At 48.5% G+C, this 11526-nt stretch overlaps 4 protein-coding genes across 4 annotated transcripts; 2 read left to right on the forward strand and 2 right to left on the reverse strand.

Moving 5' to 3' along the window:
• Positions 1-329: 329 nt before the first annotated feature.
• Positions 330-1912, reverse strand: L228DRAFT_265666 (hypothetical protein; the record flags this gene model as incomplete). The annotated part of the gene is made up of 7 exons (XM_018334745.1): positions 330-800; positions 862-1058; positions 1106-1223; positions 1277-1308; positions 1361-1526; positions 1588-1664; positions 1777-1912. 7 exons carry the CDS (start codon positions 1910-1912, stop codon positions 330-332), a joined length of 1197 nt encoding a protein of 398 aa, XP_018190746.1.
• A 2024-nt stretch (positions 1913-3936) lies between these two features.
• L228DRAFT_265667 (hypothetical protein) lies at positions 3937-6743 on the forward strand (the record flags this gene model as incomplete). The annotated part of the gene is made up of 6 exons (XM_018334746.1): positions 3937-4115; positions 4173-4257; positions 4311-4580; positions 4630-5484; positions 5551-5880; positions 5931-6743. 6 exons carry the CDS (start codon positions 3937-3939, stop codon positions 6741-6743), a joined length of 2532 nt encoding a protein of 843 aa, XP_018190747.1.
• Positions 6744-7049: 306 nt separating this feature from the next.
• L228DRAFT_217562 (hypothetical protein) lies at positions 7050-9710 on the reverse strand. Its single transcript, XM_018330157.1, has 7 exons — positions 9652-9710; positions 9390-9572; positions 9262-9279; positions 9096-9199; positions 8181-9041; positions 7885-8116; positions 7050-7820 (listed from the first exon to the last, which is right to left on the reverse strand). Exons 1-7 carry the CDS (start codon positions 9656-9658, stop codon positions 7294-7296), a joined length of 1932 nt encoding a protein of 643 aa, XP_018190748.1. The 5' UTR covers positions 9659-9710; the 3' UTR covers positions 7050-7293.
• Positions 9711-10447: 737 nt separating this feature from the next.
• L228DRAFT_258650 (putative BLI-3 blue-light-inducible Bli-3 protein) lies at positions 10448-11456 on the forward strand (the record flags this gene model as incomplete). The annotated part of the gene is made up of 3 exons (XM_018334098.1): positions 10448-10894; positions 10965-11367; positions 11434-11456. The coding sequence occupies exons 1-3, from the start codon at positions 10697-10699 to the stop codon at positions 11454-11456; spliced, it is 624 nt and encodes a 207-aa protein (XP_018190749.1). The 5' UTR covers positions 10448-10696.
• Between the last annotated feature and the right edge of the window lie 70 nt (positions 11457-11526).

An 11526-nucleotide genomic window follows, 5' to 3' on the forward strand; every position in this document is an offset into this window, starting at 1 on the left:
GGGGCGATTGAGTTGGCTGCAATAGACATAGAACAAAGAGAAATGGGTTCCCAAAGGCAACGAGGGAAGAAAAGGAAAGAGAAATACATATTTAGCAAGGGCAGCTTGAGGCTGACTTGCAATCCGCATCAACACTCTACAATCATGTAGAATATTTCTGCGCTCCAAACACCACCACCATCATCATCATCAAAGCCACTCTTCATTTATCCCTCCTATGCAATCTCCAATTTCAAGTATCCGACCACTTGAAGGACTGAAGAATGGAGCAGTCCGGCCTTTTATTCCACTAGCAGCCTTAGCCGTACTCCTATCTAGTCACCAGCTGCTTAGATTGCGGGCACTGGCTCGGCCTCGCTCTTCGTAGGAGAGGTAAACTCAGCGGCGATCGGGGTGGGCTCTTGGTTCGGAGCCGCGGGGAAGTCAGAAGACGTGTAAGAGACAGGCTCGGACTTGACTGGGGTGCTCGCAGCAGCAGCCTTGGGAGCTGGTGAAGCGACAGGAGAAGCAGATTTGCCTCGAGCAGAGCCAATGTATTGCTGAGCCTTGTTGGTGTACTCTCCGGCATAACCTCTGAGTGTCTCGGTAGCTTGAGCGGTATGATGGCCAGCAAGGTCTCGAAATTGAGTAGCCTGAGCACCAACGATGTCCGAGGCATGTTGAATGTGACCATCAATGAGCTCGCGGTTCGTGATATAGACCAAGGGGCCGAGGTAGAAGATAGTCGTGGCAAGGAGGGCAAGTCCCCAAAAAGGAAGGACTTTGATCAGCCAATAGGAGACGAGGGAGGAGAAGAAAGCCTGCGCGTGTTTGCTCAGCAAATTAACGAGACAAAGTAATACCGAGTTCGATGATACATACAGTGACCGTGTACTTGACGTTCTCAGCAAACAAGATCCTCTGGAATTCAATGACGAAAAAGTTGACGAGCTCCTGCACATCCTCAACAACGCGGTCAAAAGATTCCTGCGAAATGGTGTAATATTTTCTCGGACGCAGTTGCGACGCAAGGCCATTCGTGAAGACAAGCTTGCCGACGATCTCAGCAGTGGCAGCAGCTTTAACTTGTCAGCCGAGAAATTCACAGCAAAGGAGGGGAACGTACCTCCAAGAGTAACATAGAGGATCTTGAACACGTAACGTCCGAGGGGGAAGTAACGAGCAGCGAAGATCAGCAGAACAGTAGAGGCAAAAGAAATGGCGGTCGCGCGCGGATGCTCCCACTGGAGTTTGTCAGTCCATCTTTGGCATTCAAATGAAATGGTTCGCTCCTTACGCTCAGCAAGCTGTAGAACATAGAGTGATAGTCTAACAGTATCAGTCAGTAACCGCAGCATTCCCAGAATCAGGTATGTCCTACGCGTCAGTGGTTGACCGGTAACAGCCGGCTCATCGGGCCGAGTCCGAGAATTGGCCAAGTTGCGGAGATCAGCCGAAGTCTTTGCAGACTCATTCTTTACACTCTGAGTGACTGGGGCTGTAACACTTGTCAGATTTGTAGGTGGAAGAGTGTGCGAGCGATTGTTCTGTAGTGGTCCATGTCAGCTTGCTTCAGAAGACAGACGGAGAGATGGCGTCACGACTTACCCTACCGTCATTGATTGCATCCAAAGCACCTTTGGTGTATGGGTGTTCCTGAACACTGTTGAGGGCTGACTGAGTGCCTGTCGGATCAGGTCAGTGTTTGAGGGAGTCTTGAGAGTATTCAGTGTACTGTTTAGCTTGTCAGTATGGGGTTGGAGAAGTATCGGAAAGCTTCATGGCAGCTCACCTTACTTCCAACGACGGATTCCTTGACAGCAGCGGCATTGCTAGAAGGCGTGTCCTTTGGGACAGGTTCAGTCGAGGGATAAGTCACGTCAGAAGGGGATTCGAAATGGGGAGTCGGGATCTGGGGCGCGGCGTCCGTCATTCTGGGCGAGTTGTTAAGGAGGTAAGTGGGCACGTGCGACTGATTCTGGGCGAAATAATGCAGTAGTGATGCAGCGGCTCGAAGGTGGATTCGTGAAAAAAGAAGACACTAAGGCGTAAATGCGTGCAAAGGACAATTTGGTTAAAGGTTGACGCGAATGTTGAAGGTGGAGTGGGAGGTGGGAATGATGTTTGTATTCGAAGGGAAGAGAAACCGAGGAAGTGACGAGAGGTGAGTTAGAACAAGATCCCGGCAAAAGTGACGAGCAACGACCAGAAACGGCAGCCTCAGCAAGAAAGAGGTGAAAAGGAAAGGCAGCGATAGCCAGAGCAGGGTTACTGAATTTCCTAGCTTAATGATTGGTCCACTAAAAGAGCTCGACTTGAGTGGCTGATGTGGGTGAATTGGGAAGGAACGAACGAAGAGAAGGGTTCGCTTGCTAGACCTCCAAATTATTTCACTCATCATCAGGGAAAATTTATGGAAACACTTGACGCGCCAACTTCGTATGACGTTACTGAGACGCAGCCCCCAGGGAGACCAGCACCACGCAACAATTCCTTTCGCCCAAACTTCACTGTAGCCTGAACCCGCTTGCTTCGGCACTAATGAAGGTAAGCATGCGATAAGGGAATTTCCGATGGACCACTAGGGCAACCCTTTTAAACAGGCCCTTCCCCACAAAATCCAGCTGCCGTGTATGAGTAGAAAAGACGATGCGATTGTAATAGATCACAGTATTTGGATCTCACATTGTACAGAGTGGAAGGTGCTGAGCCACATTGGTGCAATACAAGTGGATGCTGTTTTCATAACCTTTAAAGTTAACTTGCATGTGATTGTAGATAAAGGAGCCTCAGTTTAAGGTAGCCCTGTTTCTAGCGACTTGAGTCGTTCTTCATTGTGACATTCCCGCTCAGAGTTTCAAAAGGCTTGAAGTTGTTTGATTTTCATATATAGACGTAATTGTGACCGTCGTGTAAATTATTCGTCAAGTTCTAGTGGCTTGCCCTGTTACACTCAGGCGGTTGAACCAGGTAGGCGTGTAATATCTTCATCCAAGATGGATTGGGGTTGATCTATCATTTACAGATCAGCTTCAGGCTCTATTAGCCACTCCGCAGAGGAAGATACCTACCTACCTAAAGTTATCATTACTGTTATGTCAACTCGTCTATTGTGAAAGACACGCAACGTCGAGGTGACATCAATAATTAAGGTAGATCATAGGTCAAACCGATTATGAATTGCCGCAGATTGCATAGTTATAGGACTGCATTGTCCCCAAAGTAATTACCTATGGGGATCAAATCCGAATCTCAATATATCAGTGCTCCTACTGGGGGGGGAAATAGAATAAAATAAAAAAAAAGATAAAATTCACTAGACGGAAAGTGAGAAAATGTGAAACACTTTTGGCTATCTCATGAGAATACTGATCCATTGTACGAAAATAGTATCTCTCTATCCTGCTGTATTTGAAAAGCTGTATGGAGTAGAAGCGCGGAGCGAAGAACCCAACACGGACTATATCGGAGTAATGCACCGCCGCAGTACGTATGCGTAAATACAAAGGTATAGCCAGAATACATCGTGGGTCATATCTAATACCGATTATCATGGACTTCTTTTCCTTTATTACTCTCATGCGGATCACTTTTGATGGCTCGATGGTGTGATTTTGTTCCTGTCGAGCAGCACGCGAAGGAGCTTGTACGGAGTACGGAGTACTGTTGTGGAGCTTCCCTGCTATCCAAATAAGGGTTAGCGTCGGATGGATCATAACAAACCGACGTTGTCAACATCAACCAACGACCGACTACCCATCAAACAACGTCCTCGACATAGGCAGCGGCGTCCATCACACGCCTCCACCCGCTCCGGCTAACGTCTGCAGACCATCAATTGATGGTATTATAGGGAATGGAAGAGTAGGATCAACTGGATTGCGCCCACTATCATTCGTTTCATTCCCATTTGCAGCCACTGGTTCTCGCGTACTTGTTTGTTTTGCTTGAACAACCATGGCGGCCCTTCGTCTAGCAACACAACGCCCGATCGGGTCAGCGCAATGGATCATCCAAGAAAGGGATCAAGCTCAAGCCTTTGTTGACCAAGAGGTTGAAGAATTTACTTTCGCAATGCAGAATGAACTGACGTGGCTCAATGAGCATATGGATGAACTGTTCACCCAGGAGCAGCTGTTCGTGCCCCTCTCATCACTCCGGCACGTGGACTATATAACGTTGACAATTTTCAGAAATGTTCCAGAGTTGTTCAAAACCCCTGGAAAACTCCGTGGAAAGACCCCTCGAACGGCCCGGCGCCCCGCGGACAATCGCATGGTCAGTCAAGCCTTGAAATGTAGAGGGAAAGAACTCTGCTGACACTGGGACAGGCTTTATCAGAGGTGTTCACAAACAAAGTAGCATCTCCCATCCCTGACAAAGACATTGAAATGCCTAAGACGAACCGGAAAACGTCCACGCAGCGTCTATTTGAGAAAATACGGATGCTGGGAGACAGCCAAAGAATGAGCACGTCACGAGCTACTCTCTCGAGCAAAGAAATTGAGAAGTCGGCACCAGCGGCAGGACAAACAACAGCAGGCGCGAGTACTTCAAGCAAGCCTAAGGCTCTTATTGTAGCCGCAAAAAAGAAGGAACAAGTAAGCCGTTCGCAGACGATTTTACAAATCTCAAGCTAATGAAAAATAGGAGGAATTAGAGGCTCTGCAAAAGGCTGAGCAGAAGCTGGAAATTGAGCGCAAGAGAACAGCCCAAAAGGAGGAGGCAGAAAGGCAGCGTGCAACCCTAGCAAAAGAGGAAGCAGAGCGCAGAGAGGCAGCGCAAAGGGAAGAACTAGCGAAACTGCGTGAAGTTGAAGAAATAAAAGAGCTAGAGCGAAGGAGAGCTCAAGAAAAAGAAGCTGCGCAGAAACAGTGCGAGGCGGAGGAGCGAGAAATGGAGCGCCAACGAGCTGCCGAGCGAAAGGAAGCGGAAAAGCAACGTCAGATTGAAGTCGAGAGCCAGCGTCGACTCGAGGAAGAACGGCAACGGGAGATTGAAGCAGAAAGGCAACGTGAGCTTCATGCAGAAAAGCTGCGAGACATCGAGGCCCAGAAGCAACGCGAACAGGAAGCTGAGCAACGTCGGCAAGAAGCGGAGAAAAGGGAGACGGAGAGACTGCGAAGATTAGAGGAGGACAAACAGAGGGAACTAGAAGCGGAGAAGCAGCGCGAGGCAGAAGCAGAGTCTCAGAAAAGACGCGAAGTCGAACTTGAAAAGCAACGACAGTGGGACTGGGAAGCTGAGAGACAACGGGAGCTCATAATTGAGACTAGAAGGAAAGTGGCTGAAGCGCATGAGGCTGAGCGGAAAAGGAAAGAGCAAATTAACGGCTTACGTGCTGAAGAGCGTCAAGCTGCCATTGAAAATGCCAAGAAGGTAGTCCCAAGGGCAGCCGTAGAGAAGAGGCGCTTAGAAGAAGCAAAGAAGGCCTTGGAGTCAAAGAAAGGAGAGTCCCAACGTCCTCCAGCGATTCCCACGCTAACGCGCATGGGAAGTGGTTTGGTAAGCCCATATAATGGATTTTCGCTGTTGACATTTGGTTTACTGACCGTTCCATGGGCCGAGCAGACGCAATCTGTGCAGAAAGAGAAGCCGCAGCCAGCACAATCATCTCACCGCAGTGACTTGCCTACAGCGCGTACTCTTACGCGGATGAACCTTCTACAGGATTACAATCGCCTGACGAACACAGTCCCCCATATCAATCCGGCAAAGCCGCCGAAACGCACTCTGCAGCAAGAGACGGCGGAGGATAATATACAGCGTGGAACTGCCAGCAAATCCGGGCCAAGCTACCAGCAGACCGAAGCAAAGCGCAGGCGGACTAATGATCAGGAAGCTGAGGAGACAGAAACCCGACCGCGACTGACCGCCAACTGGCAATCAAGCGTCAAAAAGGTATTAGATCAAGACGAACTGATGCGTTTCTTGCGGCTGATGTAGACTAGGAATCTCAAAACGGACAGGGAAGCAGTCAATCTTCAAGCTTCAGCAGCAACGTGACCGGAGCCTCTCTCTCAAAATCGAGGATGGCCACTATCTCTCAGGTCCCCTCAGGCCCGCCCTTCATGCAAGCGGAGAGCACTTCAACCTCACCGCCTCAAGAACTTTCCCAGTCCCAGGGCAACTCGGAACCGACAGTCTCGAAGTACGCCACTTCGCAGACACATGGAGCTGCCGCCGCACCATCAATCAAAGCCATTCCCAGACCTGTCGACCAGAATTTGGCTACGGGTTCATCGTCGTTCAAGGCGATCAATACGCCAGCTGCATCCGGATCCCTGTCCTTGAAGTCGGCCAAGGCTTCGCAATATATGCGGCCGTCTGCGACTGCGGGCAGCAATGTTCCCTCCCAAATTCCGTCGTCGCAGAAGACTCCGGGTCGCCAGCCATTACTGACAAAAACAGCTGCAGCAAGCCCGCAGCCTTCTAATGGCGACAATATTTCATTGCCTGACATCGCTAGTGATAGCGAAGACGATGACTCCGATTTTATCCCTCCAAATTGGGCACAGAGTCCTAACCTTCGCGACCTGCTCGTCCAACAGCAATTGGTGAATCCCGAAGAGGTCTTTGGGCCCATTGCTCCATTGCACATGGAAGATATCTTTAGAAATGAAGCTCGGCATCATCGATTCCGCAATCGTACAAGCAGTGCAAACTGGAGTGGTAATGATCGGCTCACCGAGGATGACATAAGAAAAGACCTTGCTGCTAGAGAAAGACTCTATCGCGATGGCGGATGGACATATGGCATGTAGTATCTGCATTGAAAAGCTTTGTCTAGCAGGAAGGGGCAATACTTCAATCAGGGAGATGGCTCGACGCTGCTTTGGGATTTTTCATTTTGAATGGTGTTTGGCGTCCGCATAATACCAAGGGGTTCGTCAAATATAACAAATGGGTTTTCATTGTTGAAAGTCTATGAGACTGGTGATTTGATCAATATATTTACTGCTGCTTTTCGAGAACCAATGTACAGGTTGTACTTGACTGGATCGGACAAGGACTTAGAACAGACATCAGGTCCGCTCTGAATTACAGTAGTCTCCAGATTGAGTGGTTTTATGGGAGGAGTAAATCTATTTATTGTACGGTTAGGATCTCAAAAAAATCCGAGAGCTTTATTTACTCGATGTTGTTACATTGATGCTGAGGACAGGCTTAGATTTTCGCAGAGCTGTACGCGTACGATATCTATAATATGTGAGACCGTAAAGGACTCATTGCATTGCAAGGTTGGTTGAAGATATAGGAACCCAAATCAAAGTCACTTCCAAGATGCCAATTCGGCCAAGGCTACGGCTGCATTCAATGCACAGTGAGACCGCGAATCCGAGCGATGACCGCACCCAGTTCAAACCTCCTTGCCCATACCATATCACCAACCATCCAGCCCTCACTGTGTAATGCATCCAGACCACCTTTTCTCACTAATCGCTCCATTTCGTCGAGTGTATCAAAAAGTGACGTAGCGACCGCCGTGCTATCGGGACGTCGAGCTGCCCAACGGACCACTTGCGCCGCCAGAGCCGCTTGGCCAGGCTCAACCAGCTGACTTAGCGCAGCAATGTCTATGCCAGGATCCTCAGCTGCAGGGTTCTTTGGGCCCGCCGGAGCATCTGACGGGAGCATGATGAAGCTGCGGCCTTTGGACGAAGGTGGCCGACCAATTGCAATACTTGACGGCAAGGTTACTTTGCGGGATGAGATCGTCCCATACTTTTGATGCTGAGGTATATTTGCCGGATAATTCGCAGCAACTTCAGCTGCCCGGGCCGTGAGATTTTCGACTTTGTAAGAGGAGAGCCCAAGGACGACATCTGCAACTGAGAGATCTGTTCATCACATGTATCAGTGACACTTCTGATATTAATTGCTTGAGATGGTATTCGGACATACAGTCGCCACAGCCACCGATAACTATGAGGGTGCTTACGCCATGTTGATTGTACAAGGCACGCACTTTTGACACGAGGGGGGTGATGGGTTCATTTCGAACAAGCGCTTGCATCCGCTGATCTCGAACGAGCAAGTTCGTTGCGCTAGAGTCTTCGTCTATCAACAGGGTTTTACTTCCTAGCTCCAGCGCCTCTTGGATATTCGACGCCATAGATGTAGAGCCGCTTGCATCCTAATATCTGTGTGAGCGACCAAGCGTAAGGAGAAATCGTGGAGGAAACATGGGGATGGATTACCTCGCTACTGAAACAGCTTGTATTCTTCTTCCCAGGAAGTCCAGAAATGAATGGACTAATGTCAACGCCGGATACGCTTCTACCATCCTCTGCTCGAATCTTGATTGCAGTTGGGTCTGTGACCACTCCTTCCCGGCCATCGCCAGGAATGTGGTTGTAGATGCCTAGCTCTATTGCTTCAAGAAGGGTCGATTTGCCATGAAATCCTCCGCCTGAGAGGACCGTGATTCCATGCTGAATTCCCATACCCCTGATAAGTCCACCATTCGGCCGATGGAGTTCTACCTCCATGTCAGGCGGAGACTGAAATGGCACCACGGAGGACGAGCGCATGGGCATGGACGAGGCTCCGCTAGCACGAGGCAAAATGGATCCATTTGCAATAAATGTGACCAAGCCCTTTTGTACAAGCTGACATCGCATGTCTTCCTGGTCTTCGACTGAGCGAACGTGCTGAAGAAGCTTCTGTTGACTTTGCTTGCCCCATTGCAAAGTCTGTCTGATCAGTTCAGGAAGATTAACAGCAAGTATGCGATGCGCTTCATGGCCCAAAATGGTCCGACCACGAGCTGGAAGTGCAACGGTAAAGCGCAATTCGATAGTTCCTTCAGGTGGGGGTCGCTGAGCTTTTTGCATTTTCACCAAGCAGCTCGTTCGCGGCAAGACTTCTTGGCCTGGCGCATTGATGTTGAAAGCACCACCTTTTGGGCCTGCCCAGCCTCCTGCGCCAGCACCAGATGGTACTGCTTGGTCCATGTGCCGAGAACGTATGAATTCTGCAGCTGTCCTCGTTACATAATCTCCCAAAGCAATTTGACGTATTTCATTGTCGAAAACATCGACGGGGAATCCTGTATCAGACTATACAACATTTCAGCTATGCGCAAGAACGTGTCTGCTATGAATCTTGCTAACCAATGACATGATTGCTCGCACTCTGGAAGGTGGAGCGTACGCATCAGATTGGACATGATCAACGCAGAGAGTAAAATTTGGGGAGGCATGGCGATATGTTCCAGCTGCACGGAATTAGCTGTATATCAGAAGAAGAGAATTTTCGAAGGTAGGCTGGATCGAGTACCTAGCCGTTTATATTGTCCTGCATTCCAACTGTCAGGGGCTGCGTTTGTGCAAACAATTGTCCATTGTGTACTACAAGAGGACATTAATCAAATTAGGCAAAGCGATGATGATTCGACTTTTACGTACCATATTGCTGCCCATCAACATTCCGAAGCAATTGAGAAAGGGTATTCCAATCTGACAAGGTCCCTGGAGCATGGCGAGGCTGTGGAGGTTCGACTGAGTGCTGATTGGAGCCATCACGGCCTCTGCCACGACCGCCGTAGAGCGCTTTATAGTATGCTCCTCGTCCGCGAGCGGCCCCTCGTCCTACAGGTAATCCACATCGGTCAGATTATTCTCAATTATAAGATATAAATTGGCAACTGCTATTTTGAATATTACCCACCACTCATTGTTCATTTGAATTTCAAGTATCGGCGACAAGAATTGGTTCCTTGCACGTTGTGTATGGCAATGGTCATTGTTCAAAAATTGTCGGAGGTAACGGAGTCTTCGCGGCCGATATGCTACTACGGTAGGTATATAATGAAATCTGGGCATACGTAATCGATCAAGAATGGCCATCATAACCAAAATACCCCCTCGACCTGACACGAGATGCTGAAGGGTTTCTCTTTTGGACGCAACACTGTTCCAATAAGGCTTTGTGTTACTCTACTTTTTATTTTTATTTTTATTTTCTTTTATTTATTTATTCTTTTTCTTCTTTCCATCTATCATAATTCTCTATCAAGCAATCAATCTACTGACGTTCGATGAGCTTGGAATAAGTGGTATTATTCTTGTAGCTAGACTTTTCAGGAAAAGCTCGACACGCCTCAACACAAGTATAACAAAGGTATGACTACGTAGCTACGGTGATTCCCCTGCCCCTTTCCTCCCTGGCGATGCTCGATCATCGAATGCGGGGAAAGCGAGGTGCGTACTCAGTAGGTCCCCCGCTCTCACTTTGATGAGCCCGCCATGCTTCCGATTCAGAAGTCCGTAGGGGTTTGGTAGATCTTGTCGCGGGCCCATTATTGTAATTCTTCGATCCCCATGGCCATCACGGTTTCTCTCCCATCCATTCCAGATTTGCCTAAGCGATGCAACACACACGTCATACAAATAACTACGTCAAGCTGTAAATTTCCCCATGTCCTACGTGATAGCGTAGCTTCGCCAACCCGATCCCCTTCTCATATAACAGCCGTCTCCCAGTTGCAACTTTCCTTTGAAACTCAAAACAATCACCAGGCCACATACATTTACAAGACATCAGTCTAATTTCCTCACATGTACGGTTCCCCAACTACCATTATTTTTTTTTTTTCCGAAGCTCAAGACGAAGCGCGTCGTTGGGCATAAGCGTTCGTCCGAGCAATAAATCGGTATAGGAATGCGTGAGAAGAGTCATACACTTACAATACACACTAGTAGCTATAAACAAAATGTCACAAAGCACCTTCAGCAACACGCAGACTGGCGGTCAGCCTGCCGATCCCTACAAGGCCAAAAACATTGAAGAAGTCCCCTTGAAGGAAAAGGTGGAGGATTTAGTCGCTTTTGCCAAGCACTGCAAGTTCGGCATGATGACCACGAATAGCCACGGCTTCCTTGTTTCTCGTTGTATGGCTTTGGCTGACACTGTAAGGAACTCTCAGCAGCAAGACCAAACCATCGAGCCTTTCCACATAAAATGCTAACAAATCATTGTAGGAGGGTGGTGGCGTTGATCTCATTTTCCACACCAACACAGAGTCTGGCAAGACCGACGAACTGCATTTAGATCCCAAAACTAACATCTCATTCTTGAACCCTACCGGAGAATGGGCCTCTATTTCTGGCGAAGCCTCCATTGTTACTGATCGCGCCACGGTTCAAAAGTATTATTCCGAGACTCTTAAGGCTTGGCTTGGAGATCTCGGTGACGGTGTTCACGATGGCGGCCCAGAGGATCCTAGAATTGGAATCATCAAAGTTAAGGCCCACACCGTCACCTACTGCATATCAAGAAAGGGAATTATTGGCAGCAGCATTGAATTCGCCAAAGGTCTTGTGAAGGGTGACGTTCCAGTCATCAACAAAATTAGAGAAATTAGTGTTGAGGAGCTTCAGCAATGTACGTTGCATCTACCGGATGTCTTCCCCCCAAGAGATTTACACAGCTAATTTTTGGTCACGTCAGGGAGACAAACTTCCGGGCAGTAAATCGAGGGGAAATGAGAAAAAGACAAATTTAGCTGGCATTGGTTTTGATACCCAAACCTTGCCAAAAAAA

Source organism: Xylona heveae (assembly GCF_001619985.1).
Source record: "Xylona heveae TC161 unplaced genomic scaffold L228scaffold_2, whole genome shotgun sequence".
Lineage (NCBI taxonomy): Eukaryota > Fungi > Ascomycota > Xylonomycetes > Xylonales > Xylonaceae > Xylona > Xylona heveae.